Below are 21,905 nucleotides of genomic sequence, written 5' to 3'. Positions count from 1 at the left end.
CTCCAGGCAGGAATACTGGAGTGGGGTGCCATGCCCTCCTCCAGGAGATCTTCCAGACCCAGGGATGGAACCGGGGTCTCCCACATTGCAGGCAGATTCTTTACTGTCTGAGCCACTGGGGAAACCCTTTTCATACTAGGAGCTCAGGTCTAAAGGGCCAGGTGTGAGGCCTCTGCATGTGGCACCCTGTGAGCAAGTGACACTAGACTGAGCATAAAGGAGAAGAAAACAAGATTAGACTTTATCACCCAGAATGGGTTCTGCCAACCACACATCCCTCCTCTGTCTTTTGTCCTGTTCCTCATCCTTGAGGGGTATTAGGGGCTCAGGTCTGTCTTCTGTGATTCCGTTCAGTTCAGTTCAGTCACTCAGTCGTGTCCGACTCTCTGCGACCCCATGAATCACAGCACGCCAGGCCTCCCTGTCCATCACCATCTCCCAGAGTTCACTCAAACTCGTGTCCATCGAGTTGGTGATGCCATCCAGCCATCTCATCCTCTGTTGTCCCCTTCTCCTCCTGCCCCCAATCCCTCCCAGCATCAGAGTCTTTTCCAATGAGTCAACTCTTCACATGAGGTGGCCAAAGTACTGGAGTTTCAGCTTTAGCATCATTCCTTCCAAAGAACACCCAGAGATCTCCTTTAGGATGGACTGGTTGGATCTCCTTGCAGTCCAAGGGACTCTCAAGAGTCTTCTCCAACACCACAGTTCAAAACCATCAATTCTTCGACACTCAGCCTTCTTCACAGTCCAACTCTCACATCCATACATGACCACTGGAAAAACCATAGCCTTGACTAGACAGACCTTTGTTGGCAAAGTAATGTCTCTGCTTTTGAATATGCTATCTAGGTTGGTCATAACTTTCCTTTCAAGGAGTAAGCATCTTTTAATTTCATGGCTGCAGTCACCATCTGCAGTGATTTTGAAGCCCAAAAAAATTGCTTCCTGTTAATTCCAGGCATCCCCACAACCCGGAGTGGAGGACCAGAGCATCTTCCCAGCTGCCTTTAGATGTGTTGATGGTCACCAGGCTTCAACCCTAACTGTTCGCATCACTGAGTGACAGTTTGTCTAACCTTTTGGAGACAGAGGACACCAGACAATTTAACATACAAGGCCCAAGTATTAGCAAGAGCAAATCTTTCCTAAAAATGCAAGTATCTAGGTCTTTTGCCTGTAGGCAAGCATCCCCCAATGTGGAGGCTCACTGCTGTTGCCTGTTTTCCTGGCCACACTTTGTTGTTTTTGGGAAGAGAAGCTTCAGGTCAGAGAGGTTCAATTGAGTAGTCGGGGGCGGCGGGGGGGGGTTGTTGCCCTGGGGTGTCCTTCCACAGGTTGGGGCTCAGGAACTTCTTCACTCAAGGGTGATGTGCCCACGGGGTAAACCCTGCAACTTCAGGGTAGAGTGTGGGTGTTAGGATCACCAAGTGGGGTCTCTTCCACTTAGAACTGAGCTGGTCTTCCAGGTTTTTAGGTGCACCCAGTCTCTTAACCAAAATGGGTAGAGAGCAAGGACAGGGGGTGGGGTAATCACTTGGTTACCTACCTGGAGGGCATACTAGAGTTGTTCCATTTCAAGTTAAGGTTTCCCTTCTTTGGGGCGGGGGTGGAGTGGGGTGGGTGGTCAGTGGGGTAGTGGGTGGGTCTACCACACATGAGTTCAAATGCGCTTAACTCTAACTTATCCCTTGGGGCTAACCACATAGGGCGTGGGCAATTGGAAGCTACCTAATCCAGTTTTCTTGAGGAAGCTTGGCTAAGGCCCATTTCAAGCTCTGTTTAGATCTTTCTACCCTCTCCAACAATTAAGGCCTCCGAGCTAAAAGCAGGATCTGCCCATGGCACTCATTATCCCTTTCATCATTTGAGACACAGTACTGGATCATTATTGCTTAGAAAGGACCCTGGGAGCCCAAACCTAGGAATTATTTCTGTTAATAATGCTTCTGTGTGTGTATGCTCAGTTGTTCAGTCATATCTGACTCTTTGCAGGCCCAGGGACTGAAGCCTGCCAGGCTCTTCTGTCCATGGAATTTTCCAGGTAAGAATACTGGAGCGGGTTGCCATTTCCTACTCCAGGGGACCTTCCTGACCCAGTGATTGAACCCACGTCTCTTGCCTCCTGCATTGGCAGGGGGATTCTTTACCACTAGTGCCACCTGGGGAGCCCTAATAATGCTTCTATCCACCCAGAAAAAGAGTCTGCTTGCACCAAGAGATACCTGAAATTGCTGGGTACTTTCGCCATGGCAGTGAAATCAGCTTGCCAGTCTTCCCCAGGATATGTTCCTCTGGTCTGAACAGGCCTGATCTGGGGACCTCTGAGAGGTCTGGTGTTGGGGTTGTTCATTGTGCAGATGGGGCAGGTCTCAACTATCTGACTGATTATACTTCTCGTGCCAGAAGTAACCATGAACTCAGAGAACCAATTATATACCCAGAGTGAGTTCCTTGATGAGCCCCCCTGAAGGTTGACAAGCTGCAGTTTGGGAAAAGAACTATTGCCTGTGTTCATTACCTAGCTACCCATGGCCTCCTAGATCTCTAGTGAATCCCCATTTCCAGGTGTGTCTAATTCTTCCTTTGTGCAGACTGAGGAATAATTGGATGGATCTGGCCTTTGAGGTATGGGGATGTGGGGGGATAGTTGCCAGGTTATTGGTTCTGGGGCCGCCCTTTGGGCAATTGCACTCGTCTTGTTGTTTCCCTTTATTGCCTCTGCATTCTTCTCTTGGTGACCTCTACAGTGAACCACTGCCACGTTTTTTGGAAGCTATACTGCTTCAATATGCTTAAGCCATTTTCACCTGTTTATTCTCTGCAGCAGACATGCCTCTTTCCTTCCAAATAGCCCCATGCGTGTAGAATGGCGTACACATCCTGGGATTCTGTGTGAACATCAAAGATCTTCCCCATCCCAAAGGCTCCAGCAAGGCCTTTTTAACAGAAGTCCCTGGGGTAGGCTTCTCGCCTCTAAGACATAGGCCTGGGAGGTCTCTGCTCATCCTGCCAGGCTTTTTCCTTCTCTCATAAAACTGCTCCTGTCCATGAATCATTCCTCTTTGGCATGTGGGAGAGGCTCATTTCTTAGGTCAGGACAACTGGAATAGATCATGTCTTCTATATAATAATGCTCCAGGGGCCCTGTTTCTGTGGGTAGCAGGATTTAGCCTGTCAGTTTTTTATGGAAACCACTGGATTGTCTAAAAGCATAGCCTGAACTTGAATTGACTTTCTGGGGACTAGCCAAAGTCTAAATCTGGTATGGAGTTCATATAGTGATCAGCTGACCAAATGTTAACTTCTCAGCTTCCTTTAGCCAGGTTGTAGTAGCTGCCACTGCTGGGAGGCAAGAAAGCCACCTCTTAGCAGTTTGATCTAATTGTTTAGAGATATAAGCAACCACCTGAGTAAGGGGTCCCCAGTTTTTGAGCAAATACCCCAAAGATGATTCCCTTTATCTTATGAATGTAAAGGTCAAAGAGTTTAGCTAAATTTTAGAAAGCCAGAACAGGGGCCTGAAGTAATTGCATTTTCAGTTCTTGAAAGGTCTTTTTACATTCTGAATTGCATTAAAAAAAAATCATCCTTTCTTTTTAATTTTTCATAGAGTCCCAGCTATTAGACCACAGTTAGGAATCCAGACATGGCAAAACCCAGCCATCCCCAGACAAACACCTAAGCTGTCTTCTAGTTTTAGGAGGGGCGAGGCTGCCAATGCTTTCTACACTTCTCTTACCTTCTGTAGGAATGAAGCCTAGGTAGGTCACCCTAGTGTGTGGTATTTGAGCCTTTTTCTTGGATACCTTATATCTTTTATTCCCCAGATGGTTCAAGGTGGTTACAGTATTTTTATCAAAGGCCTCCTCAGTAGGGCTGACGATCAGAATTTTGTCTACATTGGAGGAGGCTTGGTGTAGATCTTTTAGGTCTTTAGTTAAAGTCCATCCAAAGATGGTGGAGGAATTTTTGACCCTTTAAGGCAGGACTGCCTAGCAGTATTATTGTTTTCAATACATGTAAAGCATCTTTTAAATCTGATACAGAATTCCAGGTCCCGGGGGACAGTATAATAACCAGCAGTGTGTAGTATTAAAGACTACTAGATGTATATCCTCCGTGGCTTCACTGATTACCCTGAGAGTCCTGTAACATATGTTATTTTCCATTGGGTGTCTTTATGAGGAGAATGGAGGTATTATATGCTGCTATAAATGTTCTAATAAGGCCCTGGACAGTTAGGCCATGTGACAGGGCAGTACGGAACAAGACTTCCCAATGGAGGGGGTTCTGTTTTCTATTTGGCCATTTATATACACATTTTAGATGGATTATCATGAAACTGGCTCCTGCAACTTATCCTACCCATCCCTGGGCTCAGACCTCAGATTTACTTCAAGGAGATTAACTTGCTCTGTCTGGGAAAGTTTGTCATCAGTCATTATTAACATTATTATCTTGTGCCCTTTGTCTAAGGGGACACCAATCTCCAATTTGTTTCCCATTAGGTGTATAGTAGCCCCCAATTTATTAAGATATCCCTTCCTGGCAGGAGTATGGGGTGTGTGGGAACACACATGAAGGAGTGGCTGAGCCTATGTTTGCCCACTTTACACTCTGATGGTCCTATGAATATCCATTCGTGAGCCTTTACTGACAGCCCCATAATTCTACATGTCTTGTGACTGAGTGTTCCTGATTTGATGTTCAGAACTGAGTAGGTAGAACCAGTGTCAACTAAGAATTTGACAGGCTTTCTCCCTCTGTCGAATGTCCACTGGGGCTCCTGGGGTCAGCTGGAGTGCCAGCTTAGCAGCTCCCTGCCCCCAACATTCTTTTGTCTGACATTCCCTTCCCATGACTCAAGATAAGTGGTAGTATAGATTTGGAGGCACTACCTGTAGCACCTGAAGGAATGCCAAAGATTTTCTGTTGACTCTTGATTGATTTCCCTAATCTTATTCCAATGCACAGGTTTCTTTCCTACAGAAACACTCCTGAGTCAGGGGGTGATACCCAGAAAGTTCCAGTTCTGCAGAATGCACCCTAATGAGCTATCCTTCCATATGGCAGACATTTGGTTCCCCATAACTTAGATGTTCTGTTTTGGGTTTGTTTCAAACTATCAAGGGGAGCAGTTGAAGTGATTTGCTGGCACACAAATTCCACATGATTTGACATAAAAAGACTACAACTACTACTAAGACTTCCAGTTCAGGAAATTTGGAACCAGCACCCAACTGTTAATGGATTCCTCAAAAGACTAAAATGGGAGGTGTCAAAATGGCATGGACTCCAATCTAACTGGGGGTTAGACTGACCCTTTTGAGTCAGTCCCCAATAATATTCCTGCCCCAAATCATTCAAGCCAATAAGAACGAGACCAAGTTAGATCAAAAGCAAAAGTAAGTTTTATTCTCTCATCAGAGAATGGAGATGTGTGAGACTGTGCTCTCAAGAACATCTTTCCCCAACAGGCCTGCTTTATAGGTACCTCATCAGTAGGAAAGAGTGTGGAGTTCTTAAGGTCAGGCCCAGCCATGCTGCCCATGGCTCCAGATCGTGGTGCCAGGTGCAGCATCTCTGCCCATGGTACCCTGCCACCATCTCGAATTGAGGCATCCTGCACAGTACTTCTGCACATGTTCTGCTGAGCTAAAGGATGAGGCACAGCCTTTTCACACTAGGAATTCTAGTCTGAAATGCTGGGTACAAGGCCTCTGCACAGGATATCATATAATCAAGTGAAACTAGACTAAGTACAAAGGAAAAGAAAAAGGTTAGACTTTATTACTCAGATTCTACTTGTATTTCTTGGGAATTGTTAATGGACTTTGCCAGTGACAGCCACCACTGTAAATAGCTCTGCTTCCACTGTTACTACAATTCTTAGTTTTCTATGAACCCACAATTCATGTCTGTTATAGATGCCAATAAGATAACTACCAAAAAAAAAAAAGATCAAGAGAAGAAATATTTGGTAGCCCTTTTCATATACAGTATATAAATATCATAATAGTGATACTTCTATTGACAGTGTTTGGAGCTTGAAAGATCAGTGAGAAATACAAATATAAATAACAAAAGAACAAAGAATAAATAAGCATGCTGCTGCTGCTGCTAAGTTGCTTCAGTCGTGTCCGACTCTGTGCGACCCCATAGACGGCAGCCCACCAGGCTTCCCCGTCCCTGGGATTCTCCAGGCAAGAACACTGGAGTGGGTTGCCATTGCCTTCTCCAGTACATGAAAGTGAAAAGTGAAAGTGAAGTCGCTCAGTCGTGTCCGACTTTTTGCGACCCCGTGGACTGCAGCCCACCAGGCTCCTCCGTCCATGGGATTTTCTAGGCAAAAGTACTGGAGTGGGGTGCCATTGCCTTCTCCGATAAATAAGCATACATTATAATAAAACAGTAAGTGTATGCGTGCATGTTCAGTTGTGTTCAACTCTTTGCAACGCCGGGAACTGTAGCATACCAGCTCCTCTTTCCATGAGATTTCCCAGGCAAGAATACTGGAGTGGGTTGCCATTTCTTCTCCAGGGATCTTTCCAACCCAGGGACTGCACCCAAGCTGGAAGGTGGATTCTTTACCACTGAGCCACCCAGAAAGCTCAATAAGTATGTGATAAAACACAAAGTAAAATAAGTGCTAAGTAACAAGCCTAAATAACAAGAATAATTATTTACATGAAAACATGCTACAAAATTTCTTTTTGCAAAAAGGAGTTTTAATTCAATCTGTAAATATGTTATTAATGTATTCATAAATCAATTCTGACAGAATATACTGATGGGTAAAATAAAGCATCAACAATTTATTGGGTTGTCCAGTAAGTTTGTTTGGGTTTTTCCATACAATCATACAGAAAAACCCAAATGAACTTGGCCAACCCAATGCTTCTTGTCTAGGATGTTCAGGGTCATGCATGAGATGTTTCTTATTATCATCTACAGTAAGCTTGATTTCCCTAAGTAATTGCTTTCAAATGGGACACACAGAAATATTTAAGTTCTCCTATGTTTTTAACAAGACATGTTGTACTATACCAATATCTGGGCTTACAGTATCCAGTGGGCTAGCAGATGGTATACTGATTCTACTTCCTGCAACTGGCAGCAGAAGCAAAGGGCTGCCATGTTTCTGAGACGTCCCTTTTCCCAAAGATCCTATGCCTGCCAATTAAAGGAGTTTTAACTCTAGATATTTCTGATCCCTCCTTCCCCTCAGGAATCCATAAGTTTAAAGGCCAGATCCTACACAGCCAAGAGTACAAGATCCCAGCAGGCTTTCAGGACAAACGCGTCTTAGTGATCGGTCTTGGAAACACCGGAGGAGACATTGCAGTGGAGCTCAGTCGAACCGCAGCTCAGGTACACCATCTCTGAATCTGCACTCCCACCCCTAGCATCACTTCTGGCGTCCGGAAGGTGGTATTCAAGGGTATAAAACAAACTGGCCAAAATATGTGGAAATTATGTGGAACTGCTGAATTCCACATTTGCTAAATTATGTGGGAACAGAGTAAATGGGAAAAGAAAACCTTGAAAATCCATAAAGCCTTTCGTGATGCATGCGTTACAGAACTGCACCATCTCCAAGAAGGATCGAGGAGAACTGTATGGATGCCAAACCACTAGGCATTTTTCAGAGGAGCTCCTGGAACAAGGTCAAAGGGGCAAATTGCTCCGCCCACACCAACTGTCTTTCTTTTACACACTCTCAGTATTCCGGAAAAACTCCCACATACAGAGAAAGGGGAGTTTGGTTTCTGAACATCTCTTCAATTAGGAGCAGATTTATACTTTGTTTTGAGGTAAAAGCACCTCTTACTTTGCCCAAGATGTATACATAATGATTTTAGAAATCCCAAGCATAGGTTCACCAATTAGAAATCTACTCCACTTTATCATAAGTTATAGGACAATGATTAGATATGGAAATAGTAGATTTTTATTTAATTCAGCTAATATTGCTATCTCAAAACTCACTTGAAATTCCATGTTATTTATGTAAAAAATTGCCAGATAAACAGCATGTATCTACTATTCTTTAAACATGATGAGAATATTTAACTGATACATAGATTAGTCAAAGTGATTTATGAAAACAATGACAGCGGTTGGAATAACTAGTCATTTGTAGGTAGTGTTAGTCACTCAGTCATGTCCTACTCTTTGCAACCCCATGGACTGTAGACCACCAGGCTCTTTTGTCCATGGAATTCTCCAGGCAAGAACACTGGAGCAGGCTGCCATTCCCTTCTCCAGGGTATCTGCCTGACCCAGGGATCTAACCTGGGTCTCCTGCATTGCTGGCAGATTCTTTACCAACTGAGCCACCAGGGAAGCCCAGTCATTTGTAGATCTGTGTACAAATTCACTAGTCCTCTGTTGTTATAAGACTAGAATGTTATAAAACCATTTGAAATATATTGAAGAAAAATACTACAAAATGATGTACATGTATTTAGCCTTCTTGCCTTGTTTTTAGGTACTTCTCAGTACTAGAACTGGTACCTGGGTTATCAACCGCTCTTCAGATGGGGGCTACCCACTTAATATGATGGTTACAAGAAGACACCATAATTTTATTGCACAAGTTCTGCCCTCCTGTATTCTGAAGTGGATTCAAGAGAGGCACCTCAATAAAAGATTTGACCATGCGAATTACGGACTAAATATTACTAAGGGGTATTTAATTATATTTTTAATTAATGGTAAAGTTATTTAATCAATATTTCTCATTCTCTTTAATTCAGAACTTAAAATGTTCAATAATTGTGACTTTGCCTTTGTTTATCCTTTTCTAAGCTTATTTTCTTAAGACAATGTCCATCAGTACCACAGAAGGTCTTGAATTAGGAGTATTCTCTGTCTGGTAGCAGACTAGTAAATGAAGAAAATGAAGGATGGAAACTTTATTTCCATCCTTATTTCCAGTTTGAAAATCAGGATTAAATTGGCCTTGAGTGTTCTCAGGTTGGCTACCATTCACAAGTAAATGAGAGCACCAGTGAGTACAGATGGCCAGTTCTCACTGACCTTTAATAAATGTCCACACTGGCTGAATGATTAGAGGTATGAATTGCCAAAAGGAATTCCTAGAATTATATATATTAATATACATCTGTATAGACCTACACATTGGCAAGGAAAAAGAAAACCTTGGCAATGCATATAAAGTTGTGATTTTTATTAAATGCTTGACCCAAATAATTTTTTCTTTGGTAAGATGGCTTTCACTTATAGAAAAAAATGAATAACAATGAATGATTCAATATATAAATTTTATAGACATCATGTCTGCTGCAATTAGGTAGAATGATGCTCATAATGAAAATATGAAAATGTTCATAATGAAAATATGTTCACTATGAAAATCCATTAGTAAATAGATATAATTTTTTTAATTCAAAAAGTTTTTTGCAATTTCCTCTTTGCCAAATGTCAATCTTTTGAGGGTTGGGTGATGTGAGATCCAAAACTGATTATCAAATGGATTGTCATATACTTGATCCTGACATTGCTCCAGAAATTAATTCCAAGAGAGAGAGAATTTTAAACCCCACAGGAAAAAATAGGTTTAGTCAATTTCTACATGCCTTCTACTGGGAGCAGGAAAACAAAACTTGTTATAGAAACAGCAAATGACAACTTGAGAACTGACACTTGCTGTCAAGTGACAACTTAAGAACAGACAACTTTGAATTAGACATTGGTCAATTTACTCCCTTGACTTGGCAGATAATTATTTTGAACTGACTAAATAAATCATTTGCTAGTGTCTCATAAATATAGCTACAGTGAATAATTTTCTCCTCTGTGTCAAAGGAAAAAACCAAAAAAGATTGTGAATGATGAGCTGCCAACCTGTATCCTCTGTGGGACAGTCACTATTAAAACCAGCGTGAAGGAGTTTACAGAAACCTCTGCTGTCTTTGAAGACGGGACAGTGGAAGAAAACATCGATGTTGTGATCTTCAGTACAGGATACACATATTCTTTTCCCTTTTTTGAAGAGCCTCTCAAAACCCTTTGTACAAAGAAGATATTCCTATATAAGCTGGTCTTTCCCTCAAACCTAGAGAAGACAACATTAGCTATGATTGGCTTCATCAGCCTTACAGGATCCATCTTAGCAGGCACAGAGCTCCAAGCGCGATGGGCCACAAGAATATTCAAAGGTACCTGGACTCCACTTAAAGCCCAATGTGAACAACTGAGTCTTGAAATCAGTCCCTTGAAATTTATCTAAAATCCAACAAATGTGAGCTAAAGTACCATAAAATATCCCAAAAAAATTTAATGAAGAATTAATTTTGTATGTGACTGTGCTTGTATCACTAATGTGAGTGGAAAAAGAGGATTTGACTCTGTGGATAGGATAAATCTGGAGAACAGAATAATCACACTTCTCAGAGTAGCTGAGGAAGTACTCAGGATCCCATTTTATTCTGCTGTCGTCGAATCAAATCTAGTCTAGTCTATTTACTCCTGTCTTTCCATTTATCACTAGCAGTAGAGTTTTATATTGCCTCTTAAGAAATATATTGAGAGTAATATACCCTGTGAATAAAGTTGGGGTCTCAGAAGATAGTGACTTTTAAGAAATGCCCATAAAAACTGTAGACACTGGACACTAACGGCTGTCAGTTATCACTGTCAGAACACAGGCGACAGAGTCAGGGCTGCCAGAGTCCAACCCCAGTCCAATCCCAACTCACAAGCTTTGCAAGAACCTCTTTAAATCTCAGCCCCTTTGTTAAAATGGGAATAATAAAACCTCTTTCATAAGGGTTTTGTAAAATGAATAATGTCTACAAAGCAGTTAACACAGTACTTGGCACAGAGTAAATGCTCATTAACTGATAGCTGTCATTCTTACTTTTCCTATTGTTATCACACCTCTCCAGGGCAAGTTTTAGATTCGTAAGCATTGTAAAGAATTGGGTTTGTATTATTACATTTGTAAAAATATAAACAATAATCACAGTTGAGCCAATAATTTGTCCTTTAGCAGAATTCTGCCCTTAATAATAAAAATCACCAACAATTTATAAATACCATATAATACAGTATCAAGTAGTACTGACTTCTCTCACGCTGCACAAATGTAGTGTATATCAACTATATTTTAAAATGTTCTCCTAAATTGACAGACATGGTATTTTAATGGGGTGGTGGGGAGGTGGAGTGAAGGGAGGAGAAAGTGATTAGGAATCTCATTTATTTGTATTACACAAAAAATTCCATGGCCTTTTATTAAACTATCCAAATGTTTATTTAAGGCAAATTAAAGTGCTTTTGTGGCATTTTCCAATTATATTAAAAACACAGAAGACTCTTAAGTACCTGGGTTTTTTGGGGGCGGGGATTTTTTTTTTTAATTGGAGAATAATTGTTTTACAATGTTGTGTTGGTTCCGCCATACAACACTATGAGTCAGCCATAAGTATACGTATATTCTCTCCCTCTTGAGCCTCCCTCCCACCCCCCCAACCCCATCCCACCCCTCTAGGTTGTCACAGAGCACCAAGATGAGTGCCAGTTTCCACTAGCAAATTCCCACTAGCAATCTACATTTTACATATGGTAATATATGTTTCAGTGCTATTCTCTCAATTCGTCCCACCCTCTTCCCCTGCTGTGTCCACAGCTCCGTTCTCTATGTGTCCCTATTCCTACTCCAAAAATAGTTTCATCGGTACCATTTTTCTAGATTCCATATATATGACTTAATATATGATATTTGTTTCTCTCTTTCTGACTTACTTCACTCTGTATAACAGGTTTCAGGTTCATCCACCTGGGTTGGGATGACCCCCTGGAGGAAGGCATGGCAATCCACTCCACTATTCTTGCCTGGAGAATCCTATGGATAGAGGAGCCTGGTGGGCTACAGTCCAAGGGTCACAAGAGTCAGACATGACTGAAGCAACTTAGCATGCACACATGCACCTCACTAGAACTGATGCAAAGTCATTCCTTTTCATGGCTGAGTAATATTCCATTGTATATATGTACCACAACTTCTGTATCCATTCATCTGCCAATGGACATCTAGTTTGCTTCCATGTCCTAGCTATGGTAAATAGTGCTGCAGTGAACATTGGGGTACATGGGTACATGTGTCTTTTTGAATTATATTACCTGGGTTTTTAAAGTATTTTATAATGAGCTCAAAAATGCTTATGAGAATGATAAAGCTGACAAAACAAACCTTGATTAGACCACACCACAGTAGTGACTTCATGCATCTCCAGAGACCCTGCAAGAGACCAGGTACCACCAAGTTAAGTCTTTACAGCTTTATACAGGATACAATGATCCCAGTGGCAAGTACACTCCAGGGCTAAGTCAGAGCTTTCTCATGTAGATTCATAAGTACCCAGGTTAAGTGAGTTCAGAGAGGGATTTTACCTCCAGAAAATTATCCTCTGTGCTCTATTCCCATTCTGTACTGTGTGCTGTGCTAAGTCGCTCAGTCGTGTCTGACTCTTTGTGACCCTGGGGACTATAGCCTGCTAGGCTCCTCTGTCCATGAAGTTCTCCAGGCAAGAATACCAGAGTGGGTTGCCATGCCTTCCTCCAGGGAATCTTCCGACCCAGGGATCAAACCCACATCTCTTGCGGCTCCTGCATTGCAAGCAGATTCTTTACCACCTTGGGAAAGCCCCAATCCTATTCTAACCTTCTGCAATCACATGTTCTGAGGTCGGAGCAGTGGGAGGCCAGAAATGAGGGGGAAGAGAACTCAAAGGAAGAACCACATGTGACTTTGGTTATGTTTCTGGCTTTTCTCACAGGACTCTGTAAGATACCACCATCTCAAAAACTGATGGCTGAGGCTATGAAGAAGGAGCAGCTCATAGAAAGGTATGAAATATACCCTGCTACAGGGAAAATTTACCATTATATTCCATTACAAAACATTTTTTTTCAATATAAAGGCCACTCCTAGGGGAGCAGTGGGGCAGGTTAGAAATAATTGCATTATGAGCCAAAAGAATATATTTTTAGTGCTAACTCTTCCACCAGCTAGATTTGTGGTCCAGTGGTTAAGACTCCATGCTTTCACTGCAGGGGGCATGAGTTCAGTCTCTGGTCAGGGAACTGAGATCCCTGCATGCCACACAGTGCTGTCAACAAAAAAAATTGATTTTTGGCTTTAGATGATGTGCCTGGTGGGGACATCAGGTCACGTCAGCAGAACACAGAACCTGGCCCTAGACAATGGCCATCCTTTGTTTACTTGGCCCCAAACCCTGTTCTCTTTGTTCTGCTACTTCTCAGGCTACTCTTTCTCTATATTTACAAGTGTCTCCTCTTCCTCACTCCTAAACATTGGTGAACCCCAACCTTAATTCTCAAACCTCTTCTTACTTCTGTTAACACTAGTGGGTGACCTCCCCAGGCCTATGGCTTTAAATGACATCATGTACTCATGGCTCCCAAACTTGGGTCTCTAACCCAGATCTCTCCTTGGAACTCCAAATCCTAAACCAACTCCCTCTAGGTATCTCCACTTAGATAGGTAATAGGTATCTCAAAATTTTTAAAAAACATTTTATTTATGTATTTGGCTGCCTCAGGTCTTCACTGTGGCACACAGGATCTTCATTGCATCATATGAGATCTTTTGCTGTGGCACGTGGGCTTTGTTGCTCTGTGACTTGTGGTATCTTAGTTCCCTGACCAGGGACTGAACCCATGCCCCCTGCTTTGCAAGGCAGATTCTTAACCACTGGAAGTCCCGGTATCTCCAATTTAACATGTCTAGAAACTAACCACCAACCTCCACCTGCACATGGGCTACTCTGAGACTTTCCCCATCTCGGTCAATGGCTACTTATTGCAGTTGAACGTCAAAAACCTTGGAGTGATCTTTTCTCCTCTTTTTCTTTCACATCCTCAGCAAATACTGTTAACTCTTACCTTCAGATAAATTCAGAATCCAGACCCCTCTCACACCCTGGCTTCTAACCACCCCAGAACAGGCCACTGTGGTCTCTCACCAGGACAAATATACAAAAATCTATTATAAAATTTAAAATGTATCAAAACTTGCACACATAAACACAGATCATACATTGTGCCATTCACAAGCAAGAGAAATATAAACAAGTGTAAAGCATGCATGTGTGCTCAGTCACTCAGTCGTGTCTGACTCTTTGTGACCCCATAGACTGCATCCCTCCAGGCTCCTCTGTCCATGGGATTATCCCGGCAAGAATACTGGAGTGGGTTGTCATTTCCTCTTCTTGGGGATCTTCTCAACCCAGGGGTCAAACCCGTGTTTTCTGCATTGGCAGGCAGACTCTTTACCACTGAGCCACGTGGGAAGCCCAAACAGTGTAAAGATGCAGCGTTAAATCATAGCAGCATCAAATTACCTGTAGCACTACTGCAGTAGTTTCATTGCTCCCTTCCTTTGCTATTGTGATGAGCCCAGGTGTTTCACCTAGCTGCTTAGTATGTCATATGACACTAATCATCCCTGCATGAACAGTTCATCTCTCCAGCAAATTTCGTATCACAGTAAAAAGTGATCTCTCACATTCCTCATGTATTTTCCATCGTGATTAGTGCAATAATGTAAACCTTGAATCACAACACGGGACCCATTAGAGTGCCACGAGTGATGCTGGAAGTGCTCCCAAGAAGCAGGAAAAAGTCCCGAATTTACAAGAAAAAGCTGAATTGCTTGACATGTACTATAGACTGAGGTCTGCAGCTACAGTTGCCTGTCATTTCACAATAAATGAATTCAGCATAAGGACCATTATAAAAAAGAAAATTTGTGAAGCCATCACTGTACCTGTGCTAGCAGGCATGAAAACCTTGCACTTTTTCTGAAATACTTTTTTATCTTGTGTTGAAAATGCAGTTAGCATTTACCAACATGTATCTGTCTACTTTCTCTTGTTTAAAAAAAGAAAAAAAAAAACTTAAAAAAATGGGGTTATAGAAGGTCAGCAAAGGGTGGGTTTGAGATGTTTGGGTGGGTTAAGTGGGCATTTTGACAACATGGCTTCTTCTTTGGCATGTTTAATTGTGATGTTTAACGGACATCCTTGCAGTTTAAGATGACACTTTTAAAATAAAATTCTCTCCTAATGATGACTTGAGCCCTGCCACTCGATGGGAGAATCAGCAGAACCTGTAGGATCTTATTTGCAATTGACATTCTCTATTGTAATTTTGTTCCTGTTTATTTTTAAATTTTTCTTTTTGTTTCACTGGAAAGGAAAGATGATGCTCAGTTTTAAACGTTAAAAGTGTACAAGTTGCTTTGTTACAATAAAACTAAATGTGTACACACACACAAAAAAAGAAAATCCAGCTTTTATGTGTGTGCGGGATTGCTATAAGAAAGGCATACTTATAGACTTTTATAGATTTGAAAAATAGTGAAGTCATTATATGACAACTGAAAGCAAAAGAAACGTGCAGAAGTGTTTAATGCTAGAGAAGGATGGTTTCCTGATTTTAGAAAGCAGGGTCTTTAAAAAAAGTCAAGATAACAGGAGGAGCAGCTTCTGTTGACCAAGAGGAAGCAGACAGAGTTCCAAGATGCCGTTAAGACAGTCACTGGAGAAAAAGGATATCTGCCTGAAACGGTGTTTAATGCAGACAAAAGTGCCCTATCCTGGGGATGGCGGATAGCAGAATGCCACAAAGGACATTTATTATTAAAGAGGAAAACTGAGCATGAGAATTTAAGGCAGGAAAGCATAGGCTAACTCTCCATTCATGTGTAAATGCAGTCGGGTTTATGGTCATGATAGTTGTTCAGTTGTGTCTGAACACACCTGCCAGGCTCCTCTATCCATGGAATTCTCCAGACAAGAATACTGGAGTAGGTTGCCATTCCTTTCTCTAGGGGGGGTTCACAGTCACGACTGCCCTTAACTGTAAAACTGCTAACCCCCCAGCCTTGAAGGGAAAAGATAAATACCAGCTACCCATCTTTTCATTGTACAACAAGAAGGCGTGGACAATGACAACCCTTTTTCTGGATTAGTTCCTTCACTGCTCTGTCCCTAAAATCAGAAAGTACCTTGCCAATAAGTGACTGTCTTTAAAAGTTCTTTTGATATTGGATAATCCCCTGGCCACCCAGAACACAAAGCATCTGAAGTGCTCTATGGAAATGATTGTCAGTGCTATGGTAGAGAATCCCAATAGAGAAAATATTATGAAAGCCTGGAAGGATTACACCTTTGAAGATGCCATCGTGGTTATATAAAAAGCTATGAAAGCCACCGAGCCTGAAACAATAAATTCCTGCTGGAGAAAACTACGTCCAGATGTTGTGTGTGACTTTGCAGGGTTTACAACAAAACCAGTCAAGGAAATCATGAAACAGATTGTAGATATTGGAGGGGCGGGGGGGAAAAAAGGTGGGAGTGAAGGGTTTCAGTTCAGTTCAGTTCAGTCACTCAGTCGTGTCTGACTCTTTGCGACCCCATGAATTGCAGCGTGCCAGGCCTCCCTGTCCATCACCAACTCCTGGAGTTCAAGATAAGGATTTTAGAGAAATTTGAGAGCTAATAGACCCCACGCCAGAGGAATTAACAGAAGACAATTTGATAGGGGGATGAGTGCTTCCAAACCAGGGCAAGAGGCTGAGGAAGAAGACATAGGAGAAGCAGTGCCAGAAAGCAAATTGACATCAGACAATCTGGCAAAAGGATTCCAGTTATTTAAGACTGATTTTGACTTCTTTTACAGCATGGACCCTTCTATAATACAGGCAATGAAACTACAGCAAATGATGGAAGAAAAATTGGTATCATATAGAAACATTTTTAAGAGAAGTGAAAAAGCAAAAAAGTCAGACAGAAATTACAGTGTATTGCCATAAAGTTGGAGAAGGCAATGGCACCCCACTCCAGTACTCTTGCCTGGAAAATCCCATGGACGGAGGAGCTTGGTGAGCTGCAGTCCATGGGGTCGCTAAGAGTCGGACACGACTGAGCGACTTCACTTTCACTTTTCACTTTCATGCATTGGAGAAGGAAATGGCAACCCACTCCAGTGTTCTTGCCTGGAGAATCCCAGAGACGGTGGAGCCTGGTGGGCTGCCGTCTACGGGGTCGCACAGAGTCAGACACGACTGAAGCGACTTACCAGCAGCAGCAGCAGCCATAAAGTTACACAAGTATTTCCGTAAAGTCACACCACATGTGCCTGTCTCTGCAGCCTCCCCTTCCACCTCCTCACCTCTTTCCTCTCTGCCACCCTGAGACAGCAAGATCAACCCCTTATCTTCCTCCTCCTCAGCCTACTAAATGTGAAGATGACAAGGATAAAGACCTTTATGATGATCCACTTCCTCTTGATGAATAGTAAATAATCATCATGCCCCACTGTTAATAGATTTATCTGTTGTATATGTGTCTTAATGTGAAAATCTAAAACCTGCACAGCAAGAACTGAATGAGAAGTTTTTGTGTCATCATCGTCATCACTGCTTAAGTATTTATCATATAGAACTTCATGTGTGAGACTTGTAGGGAGTGGATAGCCCATCCTTACATAGGCATAAGGTGAGTGACATGTACAGTAATATAAAATTAATAATGTGTTAGCTTTCTTATTGGTTTCTAACTTTGCTTTCAAAGAATTATATTACTATACAATACGCCTCTTTCTTTCATATTTGGAGAAACAGTCCATCAGCACAGGTAAGTGGGTTTTTTTTAATGTAACAATGTTTCCAATACTGTACTATGAATATGACTATAATACCATATATCATAAAAACTTTATAATGATTATTCATTATTATGTAGGCTAGGCTTCCATGAAACAATCATATTGCTACTGCTTCTTCATTATCAATGTATGATTCATTATACTTGTAAATCAATATGAATTTCTTCTTCACATTATCTTTTCATTTTTGATGTCCAGTGTTAGGAATACAAATAACATCTACAGTGTTTTGTATCATATAAGACAATATTGATGTAGGTACTGATAGATGATTCATCTTATAAACAGACAATATAAACTTATGGTATTGATGAGTACAGTATGGTACTGTAAATAAATTTTCTCTTTCTTATGATTTTCTTAATATCATTTTCTTTTCTCACTTTAAGAATACAGCATAGGATCATATAACATACACAATATGTGTTAACCTGTTTATGCTATCAGTATGGCCTTTAGTTTACTAATAATTTATTAGTAGTTAGGTTTGAGGGGAATCAAGTTTCACTTAGATTTTCAACTATATGGGGGATTGATACCCCTAACCCCCTCATTGTTCAAGGGTCAACTGTACTCACATCTGTGTCATGTTCAGTTCTGCTACACCAAGTATGATCCTCTCAACTCACAATTAACATCAATAAAAATAATTCAGGTGGTTATATATGTGATGCTTTCTGATCATGTTTATTTGTTCAATAACTGTGGTATCTGGACTGATCTGATTTTACCCTCATATCAAATTCAAGAACCTGAAACATTGTTTAAAGCTCCTCTTCACATCATCTTCTTCTGACATCTCCTTTAACAAAATTAATTACACTCACAAATACCCTATGCAAATAAACTCCTTTTACTTTTTCTCCCCAACACAGGAAAACATTCCCAACTTGGTTTGACGCCAATAGAAAGAAACAAAATGGTGGGAGGTGGAGAAACTCATAACTTGAAAATCAAGTGATCCATCTTCTTCCCTCTCAGGGGTTTGATGAAAGATCCCGGTGCAGACAAAATTGACTACATTTCCTACATGGATGACCTCGCTTCCTTCATAGGCGTAAAGCCCAACATCCCACTCCTGTTCATCAAGGATCCCAGACTAGCATGGGAAGTTTTCTTTGGACCATGTACTCCTTACCAGTATCGCCTCATGGGCCCCGGGAAATGGGATGGAGCCCGAAATGCCATCTTGACCCAGTGGGACAGGACACTGAAACCCTTAAAAACTCGAACCATTCCTGGTTCCTTCAAACCTGCCTCCATGTCACATTATTTGAAAGCCTGGGGGGCACCTATACTGCTTGCTTCCCTTCTACTGATCTACAAATCTTCAATTTTTTTGAAATTGGTGCCAGAAAAACTACAGGACAGGTTATCCCCTTAATTAATAAGTATTTGGTGAGGATAAATCTGATGGGTTATGAGGATTGTCCCCAGTCATATTAATTCTGTTCCCAAATATCTTGTGTTTTTCCCCTCTCCTCTCCAACATAGCTGTTATCATACAAGTTTAGGTCTAATCATCTCTTACCTTAATTATTGTTCTATCTTCCTCTCAAGTCTCAGTACCTCCTTTCTTGCCTCCTTTACTTAAGCAGTTGTTCTAAAATAAAAAATACTGTCATCGTTTCCATCAAGATCTTGGTAGGGACAAGACAGAACTCAAATTAGCTAATTTGTGGAAACTTTAATGTAAAGATTATGTCCAATGGTTTGAGCAGAGTGTAGGAAAATCATAAGTAGAATGAAATACTCCCAGACTAGTAACCGTGAGATGCTTTTACCATCCATAGTTTTTCTAATGAGGCAAAGGGAGAACAAATATGAATAAGAGAGTGAGATTATGTGGAGAGGACCACCTCTCAAGAGCTGTGATCTCCAGCTCACCACTGAAGGCAGTCCATGGTGACCCCAAAAGAACAGAGCTAGGGAAATTCATTGCCTAATCTTACGTTCTTCCCTCCCTCTGATCTGCCCATGTTTCTCAATGGCCTAACCCAACCAAAATTCAGAAGGCAAGGTTACTGACTATTGTGGATTTAATTGCATTCATTCCCCCCAAAATATAGTCAAGTTCTAACCTCTGGTACCTGTGAATGGTGCCACAGGTAACTTACTTGGAAATAGAAAGTGAAAGGAAGAAAGTGAAGTCGCTCAGTCATGTCCGACTCTTTGCGACCCCATGGACTGTAGCCTACCAGGTTCCTCCATCCATGGGATTTTCCAGGCAAGAATACTGGAGTGGGGTGCCATTGCAAATATACATAAGTTGGAAATAAGATCTTTGCAAATGTACATAAGTTGAGATCATACTGAAATAGGGTGAGCTAGATCCAATATAAAAAGAGGATCCTTATAAAAAGAGGATAAAGCTACTTCCTGGCAGTGTGGTGACTAAGACTCCAGGCTCCCAATGCAGGGGGCCCAGGTTTGATCCCTGGTCAGGGAATTAGATTCCATATGCCTCAACTGAAGATCTCACATACTGCAACTAAGACTCAGTGCAGGCAAATAATTTTTTCATAGAGAGAGAGAGGAAAAGACACAGAGACACAGTCACAGTAGAGAATACCATGTGAAGACAGGCAGAAGTTGGAATGATGCATCTACAAACTAAGGGTCGCCAAGCAAGCAAACACTCAAAGAGACACAGAACAGATTCTCTCTCAAAATCCACAGAGGGAAAAAAAGCCCTGCCAACAACAATTCCAGAATCCTACCCTCCAGAACTGTGAAAGAATAAGCCACCCACTTTGCTGTGGCACTCCTAGGATACGATACACCAACTGATGTTTCCTGTGGAGGTCAGCCTCCTAGGCCACAGGGCAGAGCAAAGGTGATGGAGAGTGTGTGTGGAAGGACAACCAGAAAGGATCCAGAGCAGACATGTTGCTTTCCAGTTTAAAAATCCTTCAAAGTTTCTCCCTGGATTCGAGGTAATAAATTCCTTAGCCCTGAAGAGGAGACTCTTCCTGATCTGAGTCCATTTGCCCAGGTCACCAGAATCCTGGGCTGTAGCTACCCCTCCTCTTCAAAATCCTACCATCTAGTACTCATACCTCCTCACTTTGGCATAAGCTGTTGCCTTTTCCAGCTACTCAAATTCACACCTGTCTTTCTAGGGCAAGCTTGATTATCTCCCTTTGTGAAGCCTTCTCTGAGTCCCCAGAGCAGAGCTGATTGCCACTACATAATGACTGGGCTTCCCTGGTGGCTCAGATGGTGAAGAATCTGCTCACAATGCAGGAGATCCAGGTTCAATTCCTGGATTGGGAAGATTCCAGGAGAAGGGCATGGCAACTCACTCCGGTATTCTTGCCTGGAGAATTCCATGGACAGAGGAACCTGGGGGGCTACAGATCATGGGGTTGCAGAAGAGTTGCACATGACTGAGTAACTAACACTTTCACTTTCTTTCACTTTTCATGACTGCCATCTCACATACTACTCCATCATTGTTCTGTTGTTACTATAACATTAATGTAATTTTCTTTTTGTGTCCATCTCCAAATAAATGGTGGTGTTTTGAGAGGAACCATCATCTTGTTCAGCTAAAACACTGCCTGATAAAAATACTGCAAAATAAATATTTGATGACTAAACAGTGGCTTCACTGGCTGACATTCCTTGTCTCTCTTCCACCCACATTCTTTTCTTCTGCCAACTTGATAAATTACTTCAGACTACTTCAGCTCTGCAAACGAACAAGGACTGTCCACCAACATCTAATTTTATAAGACGATCCATGTGGCAGTCAGAATGTATACAACTGATCAGCAACTGGGAGCCAGGGGTACTGATGGAAAGCACTAACTGGATTCAACCTGGATTATAATCCCAGCTCTGCCATTAACTGTGAAGCTTTGATCAAGTTACTTAGCCTCTGTGAGCCTCAAGTGTCCTCATTTGGAAAATGAGGTGACAAGAAATATCACCTACCTCAAAAGTAAACATGAAGTGAGACAATATAGGGTGTTACTTACATAATAAATTAACTATTAACAGCTGAAGAGTTTGAGGACATTTTTAATTCTCTGAATTAAAGGATTTGAAAACTACGGCCTGGCTCTATTCCGTGTTGCCTAATCAGGGAGTCTGGCCTCTGCTGTGTGGATCACCTGGTGGGCCCTCCAGCGAGAATTCCGCTTGTGTCCCTGTGTCCCCTCTCCCCTCAAGACCTG

The 21,905-nt window shown here is 41.8% G+C and overlaps 1 protein-coding gene and 1 long non-coding RNA gene across 4 annotated transcripts in view; one reads left to right on the top strand and one right to left on the bottom strand.

Moving 5' to 3' along the window:
* FMO4 (flavin containing dimethylaniline monoxygenase 4) overlaps positions 1-21,677 on the top strand; it is a 39,301-nt gene extending 17,624 nt beyond the window's left edge. Inside the window, exons 5-10 of one of the 3 annotated variants that reach the window (XR_011467301.1) lie at positions 7,232-7,374; positions 8,495-8,694; positions 9,835-10,187; positions 12,810-12,879; positions 17,290-17,555; positions 18,600-18,849. Coding sequence is in view for 1 of the 3 variants with exons in the window: in XM_070385306.1 (XP_070241407.1) it covers positions 7,232-7,374; positions 8,495-8,694; positions 9,835-10,187; positions 12,810-12,879; positions 18,706-19,108 (1,169 nt within the window). In the remaining 2 variants the exon portion in view is untranslated. Of the gene's footprint in view, positions 1-7,231; positions 7,375-8,494; positions 8,695-9,834; positions 10,188-12,809; positions 12,880-17,289; positions 17,556-18,599 lie in introns of all 3 variants that reach the window. The other 2 variants (XR_011467302.1, XM_070385306.1) reach the window with 2 other exon arrangements.
* The window catches only part of LOC138991279 (uncharacterized), a 34,283-nt gene that overhangs the window by 10,593 nt on the left and 1,785 nt on the right, over positions 1-21,905 (bottom strand). Inside the window, exon 3 of the long non-coding RNA XR_011467303.1 lies at positions 12,224-12,271. This is a non-coding gene — a long non-coding RNA (uncharacterized lncRNA). The remainder of the gene's footprint in view (positions 1-12,223; positions 12,272-21,905) is intronic.

The sequence above is a fragment of the Bos mutus genome, chromosome 16 (genome assembly GCF_027580195.1).
Source record: "Bos mutus isolate GX-2022 chromosome 16, NWIPB_WYAK_1.1, whole genome shotgun sequence".
In the NCBI taxonomy this organism is placed as follows: Eukaryota; Metazoa; Chordata; class Mammalia; order Artiodactyla; family Bovidae; genus Bos; species Bos mutus.
The sequence above is the reverse complement of the archived record's forward strand: the minus strand, read 5'-3'. Positions and strand labels throughout refer to the sequence as shown.